Source organism: Tursiops truncatus, chromosome 1 (assembly GCF_011762595.2).
Source record: "Tursiops truncatus isolate mTurTru1 chromosome 1, mTurTru1.mat.Y, whole genome shotgun sequence".
NCBI lineage: Eukaryota > Metazoa > Chordata > Mammalia > Artiodactyla > Delphinidae > Tursiops > Tursiops truncatus.
The window spans coordinates 25,930,857-25,955,081 of NC_047034.1; the positions used below are offsets into that span (position 1 = coordinate 25,930,857).

General features: G+C 39.2%; 1 protein-coding gene across 5 annotated transcripts in view; it reads right to left on the bottom strand.

Moving 5' to 3' along the window:
* Positions 1–596: 596 nt before the first annotated feature.
* The window catches only part of DRC8 (dynein regulatory complex subunit 8), a 129,425-nt gene continuing 105,796 nt past the window's right edge, over positions 597–24,225 (bottom strand). For 4 of the 5 annotated variants that reach the window (XM_073801324.1, XM_019920560.3, XM_019920561.3 and 1 more), the window contains 4 exons: positions 8,447–8,526; positions 7,575–7,617; positions 7,399–7,465; positions 597–2,899 (listed from right to left, as the gene is read on the bottom strand). In XM_073801324.1, the coding sequence (XP_073657425.1) occupies positions 2,784–2,899; positions 7,399–7,465; positions 7,575–7,617; positions 8,447–8,526 (306 nt within the window). In that variant the 3' untranslated portion in view covers positions 597–2,783. The remainder of the gene's footprint in view (positions 2,900–7,398; positions 7,466–7,574; positions 7,618–8,446; positions 8,527–24,225) is intronic. The other variant, XM_073801314.1, reaches the window with a different exon arrangement.

Consider the following 24,225-nt stretch of genomic DNA (forward strand, 5'->3'; position numbering starts at 1 on the left):
TCTAGAAGGTGAGACCTGGGGGCACCCAATCCTGAGGCATCCTTCCTGAGAAAAGAATATGATATCACCATTTATGAAGCGACTGGGGCTAATTCACCAGCCTGCATTTCTCTGGTATGACCAGGGTCATGCAGGGTAACGGGCTTAGAGAAGACAAGTCAGAGCTGCCTTGTGGGCTCCGAACAAGTCCGTGCCTGGGCTTATGCGTTGGGCACCAGCACATGCTTTCACGCTACATGTTGGTGCAGGCCGCTGCTGCTAAATGATATGCCCCTGGGTATACTTCCACCTTCAAGGGTGTTCATGTCTCTGGCACCCTCCTTTCCGGCTGCAGTGTGTCGCCTATCATAAGCCACCTGTCTGCTAAAGCTCTGGGGGTCACCACACCCCCTGCCTCATACTTCTCTGCCCTGGCCTAAGGGCATGTGGCTCGTGTTCATCTCTGGGTGGTGATTCTAAACAAGCACGGCGGAGTGAGTGGCACATCAGGCCTCCACTTGGCTCTCACCCCGGCATAATCTCGGGACACCAGTGCAGGAAGAAATGCCTCCCATTACCACACTTCTGTGGTTACTTTTCATAAAACCTTCTGTAAATGATGATTCCTCAGCATCATTTTTATTCACTATTTTTCAAATGGGATGACCACATATTAATCATTTAAACCAGGACACTTCCAAGAGGGAGATCTGTTAACAACTACACTGGGACAACAAACGTAGGCTGCGACCACCCTGGGTAACCCAAGACACACGGTCACCCTGCTTAGGAAGTAGATGAGCTGCACGAAGACGACACATGAAGCAGAGGCCCAGCCGACGCCAGGTGACACAAAACGTGAACAAAAAAGAACTCTTACTGTAGTAAGCCCTGAGCTCTTGAGTTGTTTGGTATCACAGCACAACCTAGCACAAACTGATGAATACAACCCCTTATAGCTGTGACCCATATCGCTGGGTGGCTGGGAGGATTAAATCAGCTAATATATAAAAAGCACTCAGATCAGTGCCCGGCACATAGTGAGCAGTCCCCAGATGTTAGCTATTATTATTAATTATAATAATAACACAGGAGAATGAAGGAACACTCTAAAAACACAGTGAAGTCAAATTTCAAGCAAAGCATGTAATTACTCAGGAATGGCAGGAAAGCCCATCATCTCTCGCTCCCCCTGCACAGCTGTTTGCCCCTTTGGAGGCCATGAGGCCCTGCCTCTGTCTCTCGGTCTGAGAGCCCACTCCTACCTGTATGTATCTCTACTACTCAGACTCAAGAGAGCATTGTTACAACTGCTTTCTTGTGAATTCCTCTACTCCCTTGACCTTTGGTTGCCTCCATCTCACTCAGATGACAAACCTTAACCCTGAATCAATACAACAATCCATCATTTTTGCTCGTGGGCCCAAGTTACTGAACAAAATCCCCCAGGATTTCTTGAAATTTTTACATGGGCTCTTTCTCAACTCTTTCTCCCATTTCCCACAAGAGATATTTCCAAATTTTACCATTCTCCTCAAGCTCTGTAACCTACCACCGTCCTCTTCACTCAGAAAGCAACTAGAGGCCCTGCATCTGCCCTGTCTGAAATGTGGTTGCTGATTGACTTGCAGGTCTCCCTCACTAAACTGTGATCTCGACTAGTTAGGGACTGATTCACCGTGCAACTCCAGCTCCTAGTACATTATCTAATAATTCTCAGTAAATGTTTCATGAATGAATGAATGGACAATGATAGAGTCTCTTAAGTAGCAGCCCCCTGCATGCCTAGGAGGAAGAATCACAAGCAGCATTAAATGTTTATATGTATATATAGACACATGTAGTGGTGAAGCATCTTTAAATAGAGATCACTGTGTGTGTGTGTGTGTGTGTGTGTGTGTGTGTGTGTGTGTATGAAAGAATGATACAGGTTATGGAAGATTATTCATTTTCCTTTATCTTAATTTCCCCTTTGCTTTTCCATTGTGATTCTTTGTGCTCAGATAACTTTATCCCGCTCTTTCAACAGCTGTACCTCCTGCACCCCATAACATTTCTCAATTTTCTTACTCAGTATTCAGGACAATATTCTCATGACAGGTATTCTGAATAGGTTAAGAATTCTAAAGACCACAAGAGAATTGCCACTTCCTTACATTACCAATTTCCAATCAGTCTTCTTTGCTCAAGGTTCAATTATCTCAACTCCTTTAGCTATTCCATAAATGGCAGGTAACATGCAAGATCAGCAAATTTAAATTTTTATGCTAAGTTACTATCATCTCAAATGAGATTTATAATTGGCACTCATAAGAAATTAATTATTAATATCTGCTTCAATGACTTTCCTTCCACATTCTGATTGCTGAAGTGTTCGCTGTTTTAAAAAGAAGCTGTCATCACATTACTACTCATTTTCAATTTACGGTCATTCTGCCCCAACCCAAGATCTTCACATGCAAAACTTTGGGTCATTCTAATCATTCTTCATTTTGTCAGCTTAATTAATTTGAAAGTAACCTGGATTTAATTGTAGAAAATTAGTAACAATCCATGGATTATGTTAAATATTTTAAGAATAGTTTTAAAATAATTAGCAGTTTGTCATTCCATAGGGCTAGACATACTAAATAAATTTGTGTTTTACACTGTTATGATCACCTTTAAAAAACAAAATATCTTGAAATAGTTGTCACAAGGCATTAATTAGCAATATGTAGGAATTATAAAATAAAATGTGAAATTAACAAGGACAAGCAATTCTTAAAATGATCTTTCAATTAGAAATGAAGTCTGTAGAGTGTTTAATTTTCATCTACCACCATCATTGTTATATAGTCCTTGTAATGAATTGAATTCGATTCTGGATCAATTGCAGCAGACAACATTTCTTCCATTTCCTCCTGAGAAAAACGCTCACCTGGGAAGAACAAGAAGGGAAACTCATCATTTACAATCCTCTGATTTTTTTTTTTTTCTCTTTCCACTAGCCCACTTAACTGCCGTGGAGCCCCACCATCCCCCATTGTGTCTCTAGTTACTCTCCCTGGGGCCATAAGGCCAGCACATCGTGACAGTCCAGAGGTTCAAAGAGCATGCTGTGGGACCCCTGGCAAATTCTGGAGTTATTTTACCTTGCAGGTATCGTATCTCAAGCAACCTATAGAATCAATCGTTTCAGCCAAAACAGCAGGAGGACATGAAAACATCATAAATAAGGTTGTTTATTTACTTAAATTAAAACCACTAAAATCGCCAAAGGATTAACCTGAAGTCATAGTTTTACAGGGAGTCTAATCATTATATTTAGTAAGGGTATGAAGAAAGGATTAACTGGTTGCTATGCAGAAATGCTGAAGAAGAGATAACAGAGGTTTAAGCTATGACAATGTCTATGAATATTCTCTAACCAGGGTAGGTCAATTTGGTGATCCAGCTGCACCCAGTGACAGATGCATTCATCAGCCAGTTCAAAACAGTCCTCTTTGCTATAGTTCGGCCCAGTGCTGCTGTCAAATGAAACCACAAGCTGGATAGAAAATCTGTGGGCTTTAGCTGGATTCGGGTAATAGCTGAAGGCCATCTTGGATATTGGTTTCACCAAGATGAAAAGCAAATTCAGGAAGAACACTGGAAACACTGTCATCTATTTAAGATAGAACTTTGTGCTGATATTAAACAAAAATACAGAAACATCCGAATCGCCAGCTCACCCCTAAAGAGTCTTAATCCAAGCAGGTAAATTTCTGAGTTTGTCACCTGCCACTACAAACAACACTTTCTAAGGTGGAATTCAGTTAATAATACAGAAATTATTCAAGTGGGGATTTTTATGACAATGATGATAGTATCACCAAACAATGGGAACGTGCTTGAGTTCTTCTGAAATCATGTTTACGTCCTAAGGAAAGAAAGAATGCCTAAAAAGACAATTTCTCTTTTTTTTAATTTTATTTATTCATTTATTTAATTTTTTAGCTGCATTGGGTCTTCGCTGCTGCACACGGGTTTCCTCTTGTTGCTGAGAGTGGGGGCTACTCTTTGTGGCGGCGCGTGGGCTTCTCATTGCGGTGGCTTCTCTTGTTGCAGAGCACGGGCTCTAGGCACCCAGGCTTCAGCAGTTGTGGCTCGTAGGCTCAGTAGTTGTGGCTCGCGGGCTCTAGATTGCAGGCTCAGTAGTTGTGGCACACAGGCTTAGTTGCTCTGCGGCATGTGGGATCTTCCTGGACCAGGGCTCAAACCCGTGTCCCCTGCATTGGCAGGCAGATTCTTAACCACCGCGCCACCAGGGAAGCCCCAAAAGACAATCTCTGAATCTTTCTTACAACCTGATTGTTAAATACTAAATCCACTGCCAACGAACTTTGCTGGGCATATAAGTCCTTATGAGAATACTGACAATAAACATTTATCGAGAACTACCGTGTGCCAGGCACTGATCTTAGTGTTTCACAGATATTAACTAAGTTAATCTCCCAACCACCTCATGAGAGGTAAGAACTATTATCCCCACTTACAGCTGAGGACACCAGCACACAAAGAAAACAGGCAGGCAGCCCCAGCCAGTGGGTGGTGGAACTGGATCTGCATGCCAGCAGTCCAACTCAAGGTCCAGGAACCACACTTGACTGCTTGGAACAAGGTTTTGCTCACAGTGAAATACGGAAGGTGGGCTTCCCTGGTGGCGCAGTGGTTGAAAGTCCGCCTGCTGATGCAGGGGACACGGGTTCGTGCCCCGGTCCGGGAAGATCCCACATGCTGCGGAGCGGCTGGGCCCATGAGCCATGGCTGCTGAGGCTGCGCATCCGGAGCCTGTGCTCCGCAACGGGAGAGGCCACAACAGTGAGAGGCCTGTGTACCGCAAAAAAAAAAAAAATACGGAAGGTGGTCACTGCTTCCGCAGGCAAGGAAAGAGATACGTAGTATTTGATTAAGGATGGGAGGAAAATAGCTTAAGGATTAAAAGCACAAGCTTGGGAGCCAGACTGCCTGGGTTCAAATGCTCTACTGTCTCATTAGCTTTAAGATCCCAGGCAAGTCACTTAACCTCTCTGTGTCTCAGTTTTCCTGTCTGTAAAACACAGATGATAATAATACTACCTATCTCATAGGCTTGTTATGAGAACTAGGTGTTATTATTTGAACAGCACTTAGAACATTGCCTGGCACATAGGCAGCAATATGTGTTTGTTCAAAAAGTTTTTTTCAAGATCTTCCCTGCTGCTAAACGCTGTCTGACACAATACACATACCTGGACACATGAGGACTTCTATCTTGCAGGAACTTGATTCTATGTGATTTATTATGTTCACCATACAATATCCTGGGCATTTAGAATGTATATTCTCAAAGTGATTAATATTCTGTGGACACTGTGAAAAGTTGCACTGTCTCTGTATCCACTGCAGTCTGTTTCTGATTGCTCTATTTCAGTCAGTAGCATTACCGTAATACCCGTCGTCCAGGCCAAAGCCTTGTTACTTTTGACTCAGCTCCCATCTTTGTCCCCGGCACTCTGTCACTCATCATGACCTGTGGAGCCTTCTGTAGACAGTCCTATTGTATCAATCCCTTCTTTCCATTCCCATTGCCACTGCCAGATACAGCCCTTCAAAATGCTGAACTAGCCTCCTAACTGGTCTCCCCAGTCTCTCCTCTTTCTCGCTCATCTCACAAACCTACCAATACCAGATTAACCTTCCCACAATCTCTCTTGCATTGTGTGATTCACCTGCTCAGAACCCTACAATGCTTCTCCATTGCCCGTAGGATGAATTCTCCTCTTCGGCCTCTGCAATCTAATCCCAGTCAATCGGCCTAGGTTCATTTCCTACCGTTTGCCAACAAGACCCTCTGGGCCCTGTCTTCTCACAGGCTCCCGAAATATCGTGCTCATTCCCACCTCCCAGTTTTTTGTTCATACTTTCTATCAATCTATGTCTCCCCATCATCAGCCCCTTCACCCATCCTACATTCATCTCCTCACTCATTCGTTAATTCAACCAATATTTGCTGAGACTTACTATGCGTGGGAGGTGCTACAATGCGGAAGATTTTACCCCTGCTCTCGATAACCCCCCCAGGTAATTCTACCATCTCAACAAACCTATTTTCTCTTTAAGTCTTCCCAGACCAAGCTTTCCAGGCTGGTCCAGCCCACATTGATCTTCTGATACTCACATTTTTCTACTGTCTTATAGTTTGAATTGTTTTATACGTTGGTTTTATTTCCTCCAATAAGACTATAATTTCCTTGAGAAAGGGAGCCGATTTTAGTATCATTACCTCTCGCTGTGCTTAGTATCCCTCACCTACACAGTGGGCATGTCATACTAATGACATTGAACTGTTTTGGCTGTTTTGACGAAATCCATATTGCCTAATATAACCTAGGATTTACTTCCCTTAAAGTAATTCCTAGGTTGGTGCTTTGAAACATAACACTTCCATCAAAGTTAGCCCCTAAGATAATTTTAACAAGGTCATGAGTTTTTGGATAGCAGTTACGACGATCATGCCACTCTTACTCTCACCCCCTGTATTCTCATCTAATGGTGGATCAGGTCAAAAATGGTCCAATCAGTGGCACGTGGAGATGCAGTCTTAATCTTCCCGACTCAAAATTCCCTGCACTTCTGATTGTCTCAAGTGATTAGCAACTCTGAATCATTCAGGACTCATCTATGAACTAGTGAACTGAACAGAGACGGAGCTCTAACTTTATATAGGAAGAGGGGAAGTGACCAATATGAGAATGGCTTCAAAAGAATGTCCATTAGGCTACTGACATTCAGGGAAAACAAATTTACACATCAGCTTAAGCAGAGAGAATTCCTAAAGGAAATATGTTGGCATATATAGGTGTGCATATATATGTATGTATATGTGTGTGTGCCTGCATGTGTGTACAGTTCAAGTGCAAAGCAAATATATATGGTACCATTAGCATAAAAAACTGAAAAATTTTATGTGAATTCTTATTTATTTGAGGCTGTATTATCCCTAACTTCACCAACTGAAAAGTTTTTATAAAAGGAATTTTTATAGACTCCAACTCAAATCTTCAATCTAGTAACAAGCATTGATTTATAGCGATTGATAGTTCATGTTTTCCTGGTGGCATCCCCTTTATTCTGGAAATACTCTAAGTGAATGGAATGACTTCAATTTATAGAAGTATCATTATACTTTACAAAATCCTATAAGGCAATAATCCATCTCCCCTTAACTTACTCTTTGTTCTCTTACCCCCTACAAAACGGAAACCACACCAAAACCAAAATAATAAGAGTAAATAACTCCTTTTAACTGGAATGACTGATTTTAAAGTATCCCCTAGAATTTTTGCCTAATTGTTTTTAAATTATTAATCACTTAAATAAGTTACTGTTATAAGGTAAGTAATAAATCACTCTCACCTACTTCAGTCATATACTTGATCAATTCTTCCTTAGAAAGAAACCCACGTTTAGCTGGATCTAACACCTAGGGGAAAAGAAAAGATAGATATTATATTTTTTGTTTGGTGAATAAATTCTGCATGATGAATTTTTCATGTAAATATAAATATATATAAAATCTGGAATTTACACACCTCAAAAGCTCGATGAAGGATATCTTCTGGAATTGGTCTATATCTAATTATGCAATAAAAGGAGTAAATGCCACAGTATTTAGCTCAGTCTCTACATAACAAATGATCACATTAAAAAAAAAAAGCTGCTAACATACTAGGATATTTAATAATACTTCCCTCACTGAAATATTTTTGGGTATCTAGATAATAAAGTTGAAAGTACTCCACAGCCAGAAGGAATACTTAGTTAAAAATCACTGGCATGTTTGATGTTATCTATTAGCTTTTTCATTATTGTGGAAAATAATCCGAACAAAACTTGTTCCCATTATTATCTCCTCCCAGGTAGATGAAATTACATGCACTAAGACCCTGTGGGATGCATTGGAGGCCAGGAGGCTGGAGCATAGGGAGAAAGGAGGAGAATGTTTTCAGATGATGCTGGAGAGAAAAACAGGGACCAGAACGTGCAGGGCATTACCATCCATGAAAGTGACTTTGGTTATTTTTGTTTATTTGGGAAGAAAATTTCTACAGTAAACCAACCATGGTAAGCTAATGCTACACTTTCTCTAGAAAAATAATTAGAGTTAATTCTTATTTATCATTGATAATTCAAAACAGAAGATAATAAGAATGTTGTTGATTTATGCTTTTTGCAGCTTATTTGCCCTTTAATTACACTTTGCTTATTAGATTAATACTGAAGTGGTTGATACTTCGGAGCACATACCAACCAGCAGTTCAGAAGTATAGAGAAAAATTAGAAGGAAGCTATCCTATGATAAATATCGATTGAGTATAACATATAAAGTGAAAAAGCCAAGTGTTTTGAAATTAATGCAAGTCCAATCATTACCTTACCTTAACAATTGCACTTATTTTCTTACCTTCTTTCCAGTAGTACTTCAGTCATCACTGGAAGAAATTTTTCAAATCGAATGTATCCAGTGGGTTCTTCTTCCTCCACCTAAACATTCAATAAAAAATAGCCACTTAGGGCTTCCCTGGTGGCGCAGTGGTTGAGAGTCCGCCTGCTGATGCAGGGGACGTGGGTTCATGCCCCGGTCCGGGAAGATCCCACATGCCGCAGAGTGGCTAGGCCCGTGAGCCATGGCCGCTGAGCCTGCACGTCCGGAGCCTGTGCTCCGCAACGGGAGAGGCCACAGCAGTGAGAGGCCCGCATACCGCAAAAAAACACACCAAAAAACCAAAAGCCACTTATTCATTCAACAAATGTATTGAACAACTACTTTTTTCCAAGCACTGTGTCAAGTGCTGGGGATTTGATAGTGAGCATACTTGGGCATGGTCTCCACTGACAGAATTTATATGCTGGTAGTAGAGACATATATCCATCAACAAACAACAAAGCTGAGTGTCTAATTATAAGTTTATGTTAAGTACAATGAAGTAAAGGAGCATAGAATAAAGAAAACTTTTCTGGGCCAAATCATCAGGAAAGGCATTCATGAAGAAATCACACTTGAGGTGATTTATAAAGGAGGGTAGAAGACAATCAGACAAAGACAGCAGGGAAGACAGTCCCAGGTAGATGAAATTACAAGACCCTGTGGGATGCACTGGAGGCCAGGAAGCTTGAGCACAGGGAGAAAGAAGGAGAATGTTTTCGGATGAGGCTGGAGAGAGAAACAGGGACCAGAACGTGCAGGGCGTTACCATCCTTGAAAGTGACTTTGGTTATTATCCTAAGACACTGCTACCCTAAATCACTGAAGGTCTCATAGATGTGTGTCTGAAAGCTCACACTGGTTGTAGGTGAGGCAGCTTCTGCTGTAGTCTAAGCAGATATGACAAGGGCTTGGATTAGAGTGGTGGCCATGGAGAGAGAAGTGGGTGCTTTCAAGAAATATTTAAGAAGTAAAACCAATAAAACCTGGCACAGCATCTATTATGTGCAAGGATAAGAAAAAAAGAGGAGTCAAGGACAACTCCCAGGATTCTGACTTGCACAAACAGGATGGAGTAATGTTCTTCCCTGAGATAAGGAACACTGGGTTAGAGACCAGGTTAGGGGACCAATCTCAATCTCAAGGACTAAAATATCTATCGAATCCTTGTAATATTTATTAAATAACCAGATGGCCTGTGGAACATTGTTATATCACCACTAATTAAGAGAAGACAACACCTAAGAAAGAATTTTTGGTACCCAGCACCATTAGATGAGAATGAGGAAGACTCATGCCCACAAGGTTCAACTTTGATGGTGTGGCTACCAATACGCTATTGATTTTAACTTTCATGTCACGCTATTTATGAGGGGATGTAAATTTTCCACTCCCTTTCAAAAATTCTATTAAAAGGCTCACACATCCCAGTTCAACAGTGGAGATTTTTAAAGATTTATTCTTTGAGCAAAAGATAAGAAATCTATAGGTGCTGCTAAGCGGAACACACTGTCATCAAATGACAACTGTTTTTGAATGTTTATAATAGATTCTTACCTAGTATTAGTGAAGCCCTTGGACTCCACTATCGGCAAAAAATGTCATCCACCTAATGACAGAATGACGTGTTTCAGAACTTCTGAGCCCACCAATACGTGAACAATTATTTTCAGCTGCCTCTAGATCCAAGGCAAGCTTTTTGCAAATTAAGGTTCATATGGCTCCAATGTGCTTGAGTAGCACTCTGTAACTCCCAACCCCACAAGCCTCTTAAAAATAAAATGTCAATCTCATGAGACTGCCTCTGGAGGGATAATTTTTAAATTAAAATGTTGAGTTTCTATTCTAATTAATCCAGAAATCTGTTCCAGAAGCTAGAGCAATGGTTTGTTTCCCTTTCCCTACCCCCAACAAACCACTGCAGAGCAAACAGTCTTGACCTTGAAAGATCAAAGCTCTTCTTTAATTTTGAGCATCTTCATTAATCTACAAACTGTTTTTAGTTTCTCTAAAGGGAGTTCAACTCTATAGCACTCTCTCCATCATATGAGAATTCACAAACACATACTATGTCCCTCATAATGCTTCCCCGCCCCCCATCGCCACACTCCTGCACAACTTCCACAAGCCCTTGGTGCTCTGAACATGGGTGAAAATGTTGCAGGTCATTCTGGCCTGATAGATCTGTGTAGACCCAAAACTCCACAAAAATAATAAGTTAAAGCAAATCTCCAATAAATCAGGATAGCAGATGAGGCATACATTTTCCTTAGCTTTTTTTTTTTTTTTTAAAAAAAGAGGGATAATGAACAAACAGGGACCTTGGGGTTAAAAAAAGGAAGAAGAAAAAATGTGTAAGTCCATCTTCAACTTGGGCAGATTGTGAAAATCTTTCTATGACTCAACACTGTCCTCTAGAGGCCACAACTAATCTGTTCTTTTGTACTAAAAGATGTACAATGGCATAAAAACAATACAATTATATGATATTTCTAAATACAGAATTAATGTACTGTATAATATATACTATATACTACTTTCTAGTATAAAAAGCTTTATATTCTTTAAATAAATTTATTTTTGAATAGTTTTAGATTTACAGAAAACTTGAAAAGATAGTAGAGAGTTCCCATATACCCCACCCCACCCCGCCCCAGTTTCCTCTATTGTTCACCCTTTCCTTACCATGGGACAACTACACTTGGTTCATTGTCACAACTAATGAACCAATACTGACACATTGTTATTTATGCTTTATTTGGATTCCACTGGTTTTCTAAAAGGCATTTTAGGAAATTCCCTGGCGGTCCAGTGGTTAAGACTCTGCTCTCACTGCCGAGGGCCTGGGTCCAATTCCTGGTCAGGGAACTAAGATCTTACAAGCTGTGCAGCATGGCCAAAAAGTAAAAATAAATAAGTTAAGTTTAAAAAAATAAATAAAAAATAAAAGGCATTTTAAAAAAACCTGGTACGTTCCTCTACCATAAAAGAGAAACAAGAAGAGTAGGGTAGAATACCACTCCTGGCAATCTGGAAATGAGTGGGTAGAGGGAGGATAAGAGGTGTTTCTATTATTTCTGGTGTTTCTATTATTTCTGGACAAACTAGTTAACTTTATGAGGCCATGAGTAAGACAGGACAAAAACACTACTTTCTAGAAATGTTATGCAATGATGGCTCAATGATTATTTAAATCCACATATTAAAATGCCTTTAAGATTTAATAGAAATATATCAGATATCGAACCATTCTTTATAGTATATTGTATATAGATAGATAGATAGATAGATAGATAGATAGATAGATAGGTAGAGTTATGGGTTGAGTTGTATCTTCCCAAAATTCTTATGTTGGAGTCCTAACCCCTAGTACCTCGGAATGTGACTTATTTGGAGAGAGGGTACTCCCTGAGGTAATCAAGTTAAAATGAGGTCATTAGGGTGGGCCCTAATCAAATATGACTGACGTCATTATAAAAAGGAGAAATTTGGACACAGAGACATGCACACAGGGAGAACGTCATGTGAACATGAAGACAAGCCATCTACAAGCCAAGGAGAAAGGCCTGGAACAGATCCTTCTCTCATAGCCAACGGAAGGAACCAACCCTGCCAACAACTTAATTCTGTACTTCTAACCTCCAGAACTGTGAGACAATAAACTTCTGTTGTTTAAGCCACTGTTTGTGGTACTTTGTTACAGCAGCTCTAGCAAACTTTATACACACACACACAAACACACACACACGCACATTGTTGTGAACCTTACATGAGATATGACATAAAGGTTCTTTGTGAGCCTTGAATTATTATGATTATCATTATTTTTTTTTGATGTTGGGGGTAGGAGTTTATTAATTTATTTATTTTTGCTGTGTTGGGTCTTCGTTTCTGTGCGAGGGCTTTCTCTAGTTGGGGCAAGCGGGGGGCACTCTTCAGCGCAGTGCACAGGCCTCTCACTATCGCGGCCTCTCTTATTGCGGAGCACAGGCTCCAGACGCGCAGGCTCAGTAGTTGTGGCTCACGGGCCTAGTTGCTCCGCGGCATGTGGGATCCTCCCAGACCAGGGCTCGAACCCGTGTCCCCTGCATTAGCAGGCAGATTCTCAACCACTGTGCCACCAGGGAAGCCCGATTATCATTATTTTAATCAATAGTGTACACACTTCTGATTCTATATCATGCAATGATACCTCCTCCTAAAAGAATCAATCTCTGGTGCTAAAATTTTGGACACATCCTCCATGACCCACCATATGGACCTAACTTTTTACAGAAGTTTGATCTTGCCTCCTATCTGTAAAATGTCACATGGAATGTGACATGAATGTATTAAACTGCTAGGCTAATATCTTGTCCCTTGAGCCCTGGAACCCTGCCTAGAGGACAGGGTATGTGGATTAGCAGCAGTGATGTCTCCACCTTTGCTGTTCCCCTACATGCTTCTTGGACTGATAGGAGAGGGAGAATAATAGACAGCCACCAAACACCTCCCTCCTCTTCAAAAGACAAAAACAAACAAAACAAATATATCTTGTTACTACAAACATGAATGAGGCAAAGTAAGTTATAATCTAGTCTGTTTCATCTAAGAGAAAGGCTTATGAGCTTGAAAGGAGGTAATAATTAGAAAGTAACCTCAGTAGCATTTATGAATGCAAAGGAAATAAAACCTCTTTGCAGGAAGATCCTCAGCTTAGCCTTCAAGTACCATCCTGTGAATTCATCTTAATAGCCTGCCAGCAGGTGTCCGCCCTGATACACCTGGTTTCTCCTCCTCCAAAGAACTATGGTGATAGAGGCGACCTGAAGACACTGCTTCCTTGCCACACAAAGGGGCCACCTGCACAAGGCTAGCACAGTGCCTTCAGACAGTCCATAGTCTCTTTGCATCCTTGTGCCCAATACAGAGAAGTCTCAATAAATATGTAAATACTGTGGGATTTTTTTTTTTAAAAAGCAACATTTATCTAAGTCTCAAAAGCATGAGGCAAATACTGTTTCTCACTCTACTTTGGTAAAAGTCAATTTTCTTAATCTGTTTTGCTTCTGAGGAAATTCGGGCACAGGGAAGTGAAGTGCCTATCTTGGTCCTCAAAGTTGGTCAGGTGTTCTGATGGGATCATAGCCCAGGGTTCTTTCTCCCATTCCCACAGTGAAATCATCAGGCCATCTCTTTTCTCATTAAAGCATTATTTATTTTAATGCTGAACTCACTTTTAGGTATAATAAAACACAGTGAAAATTCATTTCTCCCCAGTGACATACAGTCAGTCAATAAACTGAACTATTTCATGCTTCAAGAAAGCAAGATAATACCAGTAGTTAAGATGGTTTATAAAGCACCTACATTTCATCTAGCTCCAGGTCACCAAATACGATACACATATGATTTTTTAAAACTACTTATAGTAAAAAATATAAAAACAAGGAGATAAGGAGATACTTCAAGTTCGACTTGAATACCACATATACAAATTTGGACATAAATCAGGTTTCAAAACCAAAACACAAATACAATTTAGAAAATATTTCTCTACTTTGGATAGAATAAAATAATAACAAAAATTCATTGGCACTTGCCAATTATATTATCTTTACAAATAAAAAATCTTAAAGCTACCTAATTTAGAAAAATTATTTTCTCCAAACATTCCAGAGGCTGTTGTGTAAAAATTGGGATATGTATTTCTTTTGGGTTATAAGTCTCTTTCTTAGTACTGGAAGTATCAGAAAAGACTGAATCATCTTTTGGCTGGACTATCAGAGTCTAAGAATCAACAGGTGGCTAAACCATGTAATCAATAAGGTCCCTTCCAACTGTAATTTTCTATAATTTGAAGTGATGGGGGGAGTTCAGTGGCTGTCAAGCCATTAATTTCCCCATTTTATCCTCAGGTCAGGGTTGGGGTGGGGAGGGTAAGAGGCTCCAGCTACACTAACTGTTTCACACCCTTCAGTTTCACTTTCTCTCCATGGAGGCATTGAGTGTCCCTCCCTACTCCTAGTAGAGCCCTCTCCTATTTGACGGAGGCAGTAAGTATTGAAGCAATTACCACTAAGTTAATCCCCTACCCATTTATATCAAAAGCAATTGTTTAAAATTGTGTTGCAATAAGACTGGAGGAAAAGCTCTAACCTGGGTTGAGATTTGGTTAGCACAATAAATATGCAAATACTGTATAAACTTTATTAGGTCCACAGATATATTTAAAATCACATTTATAACAACATGTTAATTCAAAAATATCACTGTTTTTATATTTTATGAAGCAATTTTACTCAAACTCTCTATGTATCTTCAACAACAGACCTTCTGGGTTTTTTAAATATTTATTTATTTAATTTATTTATTTATTTGACTGTGCTAGGTCTTCGTTGTGGCATGTGGGATCTTCGTTGCGGCACGCGGGATCTTTAGATGCAGTACGTGAACACTTAGTTGTGGCATGTGGGATCTAGTTCCTTGACCAGGGATCGAACCCAGGCCCCCTGCATTGGGAACATGGAGTCTTAGCCACTGGACCACAGGGAAGTCCCTAGACCTTCTGTTTCTAAGAGTTTGACTACTTTAGATACCTCATGTCAGTGGAATCATGAAGTATTTGTCTTTTTTGTGACTAGCATTTTCACATATAATATCTCCAAGTTTCATTCATGTTATTGTATATGATAGGATTTCCTTCTTGTTACTTTTTAAAAATTAGATAATAGTACGGAAGAATCATCTTGATGTATTATTGAGTAAAAAAGGTAAAATATTCTAGTTGTGTTTGAGTGATGGATACAAGAGAGACTCCCCTACGTTTTTCTTGTCCAATTTTAATCAGCATGTATTTTTTTAAATAATGAAATTTTTGTAATAACATGGAAAATCGTTGTGATATATTAGGGAAAAAAGCAAGGTTCAAAATTATATATACCGAACTGTACTATAAGATTACTGTCATGTTAAAACCATGTACAGGAAATGGGAGGAAGCACACAAATAATATGGGAGGAAGCACACTGAAATACTAACAAGGATTGTATTAAGGTGATGGATTGGGGGTGTGGCCAAGATGGCAGAGTAGGAAGACCCTAAGCTCACACCTTCCCACAGGCACACCAAAATTACAACTACTTACAAAGCAGCTCCCTATGAGAATTATTTGAAGACTATCAGGAAAGACTTTTCACAACTAAAGATATAAAGAAGTAACCATAACAAGACAGGTAGGAGGGCTGGAGACACTGTATTGCCAGAACCCATACCTCTAGGTAGGTAGCCCACAAATAGGAGGATACTCACAATTGCAGAGGTTCCCCCCAAGGAGCAAAAGGTTCAAGCCCCATGTTGGGCTCCCTAGCTCAGCGGTCCTGCACGAGAAGATGAGCCCCCAGAATGTCTGACTTTGTGTATAAGAGAGCTGGAGGGCTGTAGGAGACGGAGACTCCACTCTTAAAGGGCACACATAAAATCTCACACACTCTGAACCCTAGTACAGAGGCAGTAGTTTGAAAGAAGCCTGGGTCAGACCCACTTGCTAATCTTGGAGAGCCTCCCAAAGAGGCAGGAAGCAGCTGGACCTCCAAGGGATGAAGACACTGGCAGCAGCCATTTCTGGGAGCTTCTTCTACCACAATGACACCAGCACTGGCAAGTGCCATTTGGAACCCTCCCTCTAGCATATTCGTGCTGGGGGCTTATCCACCCACCAGTGAGCTGGCAGCAGCCCTTCCCTAACGCCCCTCCCCAGGCCATACAGACAGCCTCGATGGACCAAGCCCTGCCCTCCAGTGGGCCGGCAGTGGTTGCCTCCCCTCACCGGGCTGCTCAGCCAACCACATGGGAAGCCTACCCCACCCTCCAGCAGGACCACAGCCACTGCAGGAGGCAGGGCCTTGTAGCCAACTGGGCTGGGGACCAGCCCCACTTACTAGCATGCCCACAGTAGTCAGCCCTGCCACAACAGAAGGGCACACACAGCCCACAGAGGGGGCACATAGCTCTGGTGACCAGAGGGGAGTGTGCTGCTGGGCCCCATGGGACTCTCCTACATAAGGCCACTACTCCAAGATTGGGAAACAAAACTGGCCTACCTAATACATAGAAATAAACAAAGAGAATTAAGCAAAATGAAGAGACTATAACAAGAGACAAAGAAGGACATTATATAATGATAAAAGGATCAACCCAACAAGAAGATATAACAACTGTAAATATATATTCACCAAACACAAGAGCACCTAAATACATAAAGCAAATATTAACAGACATAAAAAGAGAAATCAACAGTAATACAATAGTAGGGGACATTAACACCCCACTTTCATCAATGGACAGATCATCTAGACAGAAAATCAATAAGGAAATACAGACCTTAAATAACACATAAGACCAAATGGACTTAATTGATATTTATAGAGCTTTCCACCCAAAAGCAGCAGAATACATTCTTTTCAAGGGCACATGGAACATTCTCCAGGATAGAGCACATGCTAGGCTACAAAACAAGCCTTGGTAAATTTACAAAAATTGAAATCATATCAAGCATCTTTTCCAACCACAATGCTATGAGGATAGAAATCAATTACAAGAAAAAATCTGCAAAAAAACACAAACATATGGAGGCTAAACAATATGCTACTAATCAACCAGTGGATCACTGAAGAAATCAAAGAGGAATTAAAAAATACCTAGAGACAAATGAAAGTGAAAACATGATGATCCAAAACCTATGGGCTCAGCAAAAGCAGTTCTAAGAGGTAAGTTTATACTGATACAAGGTTACCTTAGGAAACAAGAAAAATCTCAAATAAGCAACCTAACCTTACACCTAAATCAACTAGAGAAAGAAGAACAAACAAAACCCCAAGTTAGTAAAAGGAAAGAAATCGTAAAGACCAGAGCAGAAATAAATGAAATAGACTTAAAAAAAAAAATCAATGAAACTAAAAGCTGGTTCTTTGAAAAGATAAACAAAATTGATAAACCTTTAGCCAGACTCATCAAGAAAAAACGAGAGGGCTTCCCTGGTGGCGCAGTGGTTGAGAGTCCGCCTGCCGATGCAGGGGACACGGGTTCGTGCCCCGGTCCGGGAAGATCCCCATGCCGCGGAGTGGCTGGGTCCGTGAGCCATGGCTGCTGGGCCTGCGCGTCTGGAGCCTGTGCTCTGCAACGGGAGAGGCCACAACAGTGAGAGGCCCGCGTACTGCAAAAAAACCCAAAAAACCAACAACAAAAAAAACAACAAAAAAGAGAGGGCCCAAATAAATAAAATCAGAAATGAAAGAGAAGTTACAACTGCACACAGAAATACAAATGATCACGAGAGATTAGAGTTTTATACCAATAAAATAAACAATCTAGAAAAAATGGATTAATTCCTAGAAACATACTATCTCCCAAGACTGAATCAGGAAGAAATAGAAAATATGAACAGACCAATTACCAGTAATGAAATCGAATCAGTAATTTAAAAACTCCCAACAAACAAAAGTCCAGGATCAGAAGGTTCACGGGTGAATTCTACAAAACATTTGAAGAGGAGTTAACATTTATCCTTCTCAAACTATTCCAAAAAAATTGAATAGAAAGGAACATTCCATGAGGACAGAATCACCCTAATACCATAACCAGACAAAGACACCACAAAAAGAGAATATCACAGGCCAGTATCACTAATGAACATAGACACAAAAATTCTCAACAAAATGTCAGCAAACCAAATTAACAATACATTAAAAGGATCATACACCATGATCAAATGGGATTTATCCCAGGGATGCAAGGATGGTTCAATATTTGCAAATCAATCAATTTTCAATTTGATACACCACATTAAAAAACTGAAGAATAAAAATCATATCATCATCTCAATAGATGCAGAAAAAGCTTTTGACAAAATTCAACATCCATTTATGATACAAACTTTCAATAAAATGGGTATAGAGGGAATATACCTCAACATAAGAAAGGCCATATATGACAAACCCACAGCTAACATCATACTCAATGGTAGAAAGCTGAAAGTATTTCTTCTAAGATCAGGAACAAGACAAGAATGCTTACCCTTGCCACTTTTATTCAACATAATATTGGAAGTCCTAGCCACAGCAATCAGACCAGTGTACACAATATCACACTGTGCACAATACCACACAATATGTGTACACATAAAATACTGTCTTGATTACTGCAGCTTCATGTAAATCTTGCAATGAGGTAGTGTAAGTCCAACTTTGCCCTTTCTTGTCAAAATTATTTCAGTTGTTCTAGGTCTTTCACTTTTCCATTCAAATTTTAGAGTCAGCTTGTAAATTTCTTCAAAAAAGCTTGCTGTGATTTGGCTGAAAATGTACTGAATCTATAGATCAATCTGAGAAGAACTGCCGTCTTAAAAATATTGAGCTTTCTAATTCACAAACAGGTATATCTATGCATTTATTTAGATCTTAATTTCCCTCTATAATGTTTGCTGTTTTCAGTGTATATGTCTCACCTTTGTTAAATTTCATTATTTCACTTTTTATGCTATTGTAAATGGAACTGCTTGCTTAACTTCATTTTTCTAATTGTTAATTTCTAGTTTATAGAAATATAATTAATTTTGTATGTTGACTTTGTAGCCTGTGACCTGGCTAAATTCATATATTAGTTCTAATGGCTTTTAGTAAATTTCTTAGGATCTTCTAGATGAACAATCATGTTGTTTGAAATAAAGACAGTTTTACTTCTTATTTTCCAAACTGTGTATTTTTTATTGTTTCTTGCCTTGTTGCACTGGCTAAGACTTCAAGTACTATGATGAATAGGAGTAATGAACATAGACATTCCTGATTTTAGGTTAAAAGCATTGAGCTTTCACCACTGAGTAAGATGTTAGCCTTAGGTTTTTTTGTAGATGCCCTCAGCCAGGTTGAGAAGCTTCCTTTTATTCTTAGTTTGCTGGATATTTTTATCTTCAATGGGTGTTGAATTTTTTCAGTGTTTTTTTCTGTATTTATTGAAATGATCATATGGTTTATCTACTTCGTCCTGTTAATGTAGTAAATTACATTGATTGATGTTAAGCCAACCTTAAATTTCTGGGATAAACGCCACCTGCTCAAGATGTATTACCCTTTTTAACATATTGTTGAAATTGATTTGGTAAAATTTTATTAAGGACTTTTTGCATCTATGTTAATAAGGTCTATAGTTTTCTTTTCTTGTAATATGATTGTCTGGTTTTGGTATCAGAGTAATACTAGCCTCAGAAAATGAGTTGGAAAAGTGTTCTTTCATATAATATTTTCAGAAGGATTTTTGTATAGAATTGGTACTACTTCTATAAATGTTTGAGAGAATTCACCAGTGAAGTCATCTGAATCTCTAGCTTTCTTTGTGGGAAATTTTTAATTATAAACTTAATTTTGGTAATTGATATGAGACTATTCAAATTCTCCAGTTTTTCTTGGGTCAGTTTTGGTAATTTTTATCTGTCAGGGAATCGGTCCAGTTATCTAAGTTGCCAGATTTATTGCCATAAAGTTTTTCATAATGTTTCCTTATTATCCTCTTAAAATGTTTGAAAGATAATGATAACCCCTCCTTTATCTTTTTTTTTGTTTTTACACAGAAGTTACTCTTTAATTTTTGCTTCAAGAAGCAGGGATCAGTGACTACAGATCTCATACTATTAAGAATTCGTAGAAGGGAAACTTCATAATTAAATTGAAAGATTATTTTTAAATTTTTATTGAAGTATAGTTGATTTACAATGTTGTGTTAGTTTCAGGTATATAGAAAAGTGATAGATATATATATATATATATATATACTCTTTTTCAGATTCTTCTCCATTATAGGTTATTACAAGATATTGAGTATAGATAGCTCCCTGTGCTTTCCTTTAATCTTGACATTGGTAATTTGTATCTTAATGTCCTTAGCTATAAGTTTATCAGTTGTATTTGAAAAGACCAGTATTTTGCTTTCCGTGATTTTCTCTGTTCATCTTGTATTTCACTGATTTCTGCTCTTTATAATTTTCTTCCTTCTATTTATATTGGGTTTACGTTGCTCTTCTTTTTCTGGTTTCTTAAGATGAGAATTTAGATAATTACTTTTAGATCTTTTTGTCTTTTCTAATATAAACACTTAAAGTGCTAAACTGTCCCCTAAGTGCTGCTTTACCTGCATGACACAAAGTTTGACACACCGTATCTTCATTATTGTTCAGGGAAAAATATTTTCTAATTCCCCTTATGATTTCTTCTTCGATTCGTGAGTTATTTAGAAGTATGCTGCTTAGGGACTTCCCTGGTGGTCCAGTGGTTAAGACTTCACCTACCAATGCCGGGGATGCAGGTTCGATCCCTGGTCGGGGAGCTAGGATCCCACATGCCTCAGGGCCAAAGGACCAAAACATAAAACAGAAGCAATACTGTAGCACAGTATTGCTTTAAAAGTGGTCCACATCAAAAAATCTTAAAAAAAAAAAAGTATGTTGCTTAATTCCAAGTATTTGAGGATTTCCTAGTGATATTATTCTCAGTTGATCTCTATTTAATTTTTTTTTTTGGTATCAGAAAACATATCCTGTATGATTTTAATTTTTAAAATTCTGTTGTGACTTGTTTTATGGCCCAGTACTTAATCTATCTTAATGAACATCGCATGTACACTTGGAAAGAACATGTATTTTGTGGTTGTTGGGGGTAGTGTTCTATAAATATCAATTAGGTCAGAATGGTTGATGGTGTTGTTTGTATCTTCTACATCTTTGCTGATATTTTATGTAGGTGTTCTATCAATTACTTAGAGAGGGTTACTGAAATCTTCATCTGTGATTGTGGAATTGTCTGTTTCTCCCTCTAATCTGTCCATTTCTGCTTTTTAAAAATACATTTATGATTTTTAAAACTTCCTGATGAATTGACCTTTTTTTAAATCACTGTGCAATGTAATAATCTCACCAACATTGGTATTATTTTCCCAACATCCTTTAGTTCTCCTTTATAATTACTTTAAATTCTCCATAATACCACTTAGGTTTGAACTTTAAAGGATGCAGACCTCTAAATATCCTTTCCACTTGTACTGAAATGCCATTATCTCCTCCCAGCTCTTGCACACTGAAGATCCTAGATAGCTCTAAATTAATATTAAAGGAAGAATTGTTTAGTAAACTGTATGTATGTTGGCAAAATTTTTATTAACCTTTCTTACAGTTGCTGGGTTTTGTGATATTCCACACAGGCAGAGATTATTTGGGGCAAGCGGCTAACTACAGAATATTAAGTGGTGGGATCAATGCTGAGTGATTTTTTAAATGATCTATTTCAAGAGATACATCAGATTTCAAGTTGATCTCCAGGAAGTGGAGGGCTGAAAGTTAGTATGCATCGACACTAAAATTCAAGTAAATGACAACTAGAGAACCACACACAGATTTCAATTTTTTACAGAAGAATTTAAAACATAGTCATTATTTCATTTCAGAGCAAATGAGGCAGAAACATTTCAGTTCTGAAACTATGACAGAGCATTTAGCAATATGACATTTACCCCTAGATGTTTACTATTATGTAGATTTGATTTTCTAAATGTATTTGAATCATACAAATATCTACATGCTTTTTTCCTCTCAGTTATTTGGGAAACTTCAAAAAGGGTAGTCACACCCAAAGCTTTTTAAGCATTTGGCTAGAATTAATCTGAATAAACTGTGTTGTGAGCAAGTATAGAAAAACATTTATGGGCTTAAACAGCTCAGTGATCCCTACTGGTCCATAACTGTTCTAAATATCTGTAATTTTCAAAAGTTGTGTCAATGTACCTAAGAAAACTGTAAAGACAAAATAAAACATTGGGACCTGAGCACCTACTGTGGTTAACTACCCAAACCCACGGGGGCATTTTGGTAGAGAGCCACCTACAGAGCAAGCAAACCCAAACATGCACAGAGGGCCCACAAAGTAACAGCTGATTCCTCACAGTTATTAAATTTAATCTTCATAAAAACACTATGGTATTGTTGCATTCCTTTTGCAGATGTAGAACCAGGCTTTGAAAGATTAAGTGGCTCACCAAATGCGACATGGTCATAAGTGGTAGCTATGGGATTTGAACCTAGATCTCCTGACACTAGATGTGGTATTTGCTCTACTTTGCCAGAGAAACCTACAGATCAGGAGTTGGCAACCTTTTTCTGTAAAGGGCCAGATCCTTTAAGCTTTGCAAACTATATGGTCTCTTAACTCCGTTCTTGTAGTAAGTAAACAGTCATAGATAATATGTAAGTAAATGAGTCTAGCTGTGTTCCAATAAAACTTTATTTACAAAAACAGGTGGTGGACTGGTCCAGGGGTTGTGGCCCAGGGGTTTTGGCCCAGGGGTTGTGGTTTTCTGATCCCTGCTACAGATTAAAACATACAAGCAAACCATAAAAGAATTAGGCTCTAAAGTTTCTCATCTACTGACTTTCAGAGACATTTTCATTACTGCTCCCTTACTCTACTCAATGACACACAATAATTATGATTTCACTATAAATTCATCTTCCAGTTCCTAGGTCTTCCACAGTGCCAACTTTCCTCTCTCTAACACAAATTCTAGCTTTGATGATGATCACTTTATGGGAGTGATCAAAACCTTTTTTTTTTAACAGTGAGGACCAATGAAGGAAAACAGATTTTTTCCCCCTCTGCTCAGTAATAATACCTTTACTGGATCCCAAAATGAAAAAACAATTTCCTGCTTTACTGAATACATTTAAATGCTAATGAAAAATTGGTACTTCTTTTCAGTTATCAAAATGCTAACGTGGAGCAACAGAGTCATCTTTCTAATCTTCCATGTGCTTTAGGATTCAAAACATGTCTTTTTTTTTTTTTTTTTTAAGATGTTGGGGGTAGGAGTTTATTAATTTATTTATTTATTTTTGGCTGTGCTGGGTCTTCATTTCTGTGTAAGGGCTTTCTCCATTTGTGGCAAGCAGGGCCACTCTTCATTGCGGTGCACGGGCCTCTCACTATTGTGGCCTCCCTTGTTGCGGAGCACAGGCTCCAGATGCGCAGGCTCAGTAGTTGTGGCTCACAGGCCTAGTTGCTCCGCGGCATGTGGGATCCTCCCAGACCAGGGCTCGAACCCATGTCCCCTGCATTAGCAGGCAGATTCTCAACCACTGCGCCACCAGGGAAGCCCAAAACATGTCTTCTTATACATTATTTCATTTATCTTTGAAGCAAACTCTGAAGTAGGTGTCATTATGGAGAAACTGATATTTACAGAGGTTAAGCGACTCACCCAGAGTCACAACTCCTTCTCTTCTGTGTAACACTAAAGAAGCAAGTACTGTGCTGGGTGCAAGGAAGGAGATAAATAAAATCACACTTCCTTGCCTTTCTCCTTATCCTCTTTGTTGATCCCTGGCCTCCACGAAAACCCACATACCTAGATAAGCAATTTTGAAAAGATTCTTCTCCTGGTGGTTGCCCAGGTAGTTTTTTATTCCCTTCAGGCCTCTGCCTTGTTTTTTTTTTTTTTTTGGCAGTACGCAGGTCTCTCACTGTTGTGGCCTCTCCCGTTGCGGAGCACAGGCTCCGGATGCGCAGGCTCAGCGGCCATGGCTCACGGGCCCAGCTGCTCCGCAGCATGTGGGATCCTCCCAGACCAGGGCTCAAACCCATGTCCTCTGCATTGGCAGATGGATTCTTAACCACTGCACCACTAGGGAAGCCCTGTTCTGTTTGTTTTGATGCTGAAATTATCATAGATTTAACTATGGAGCC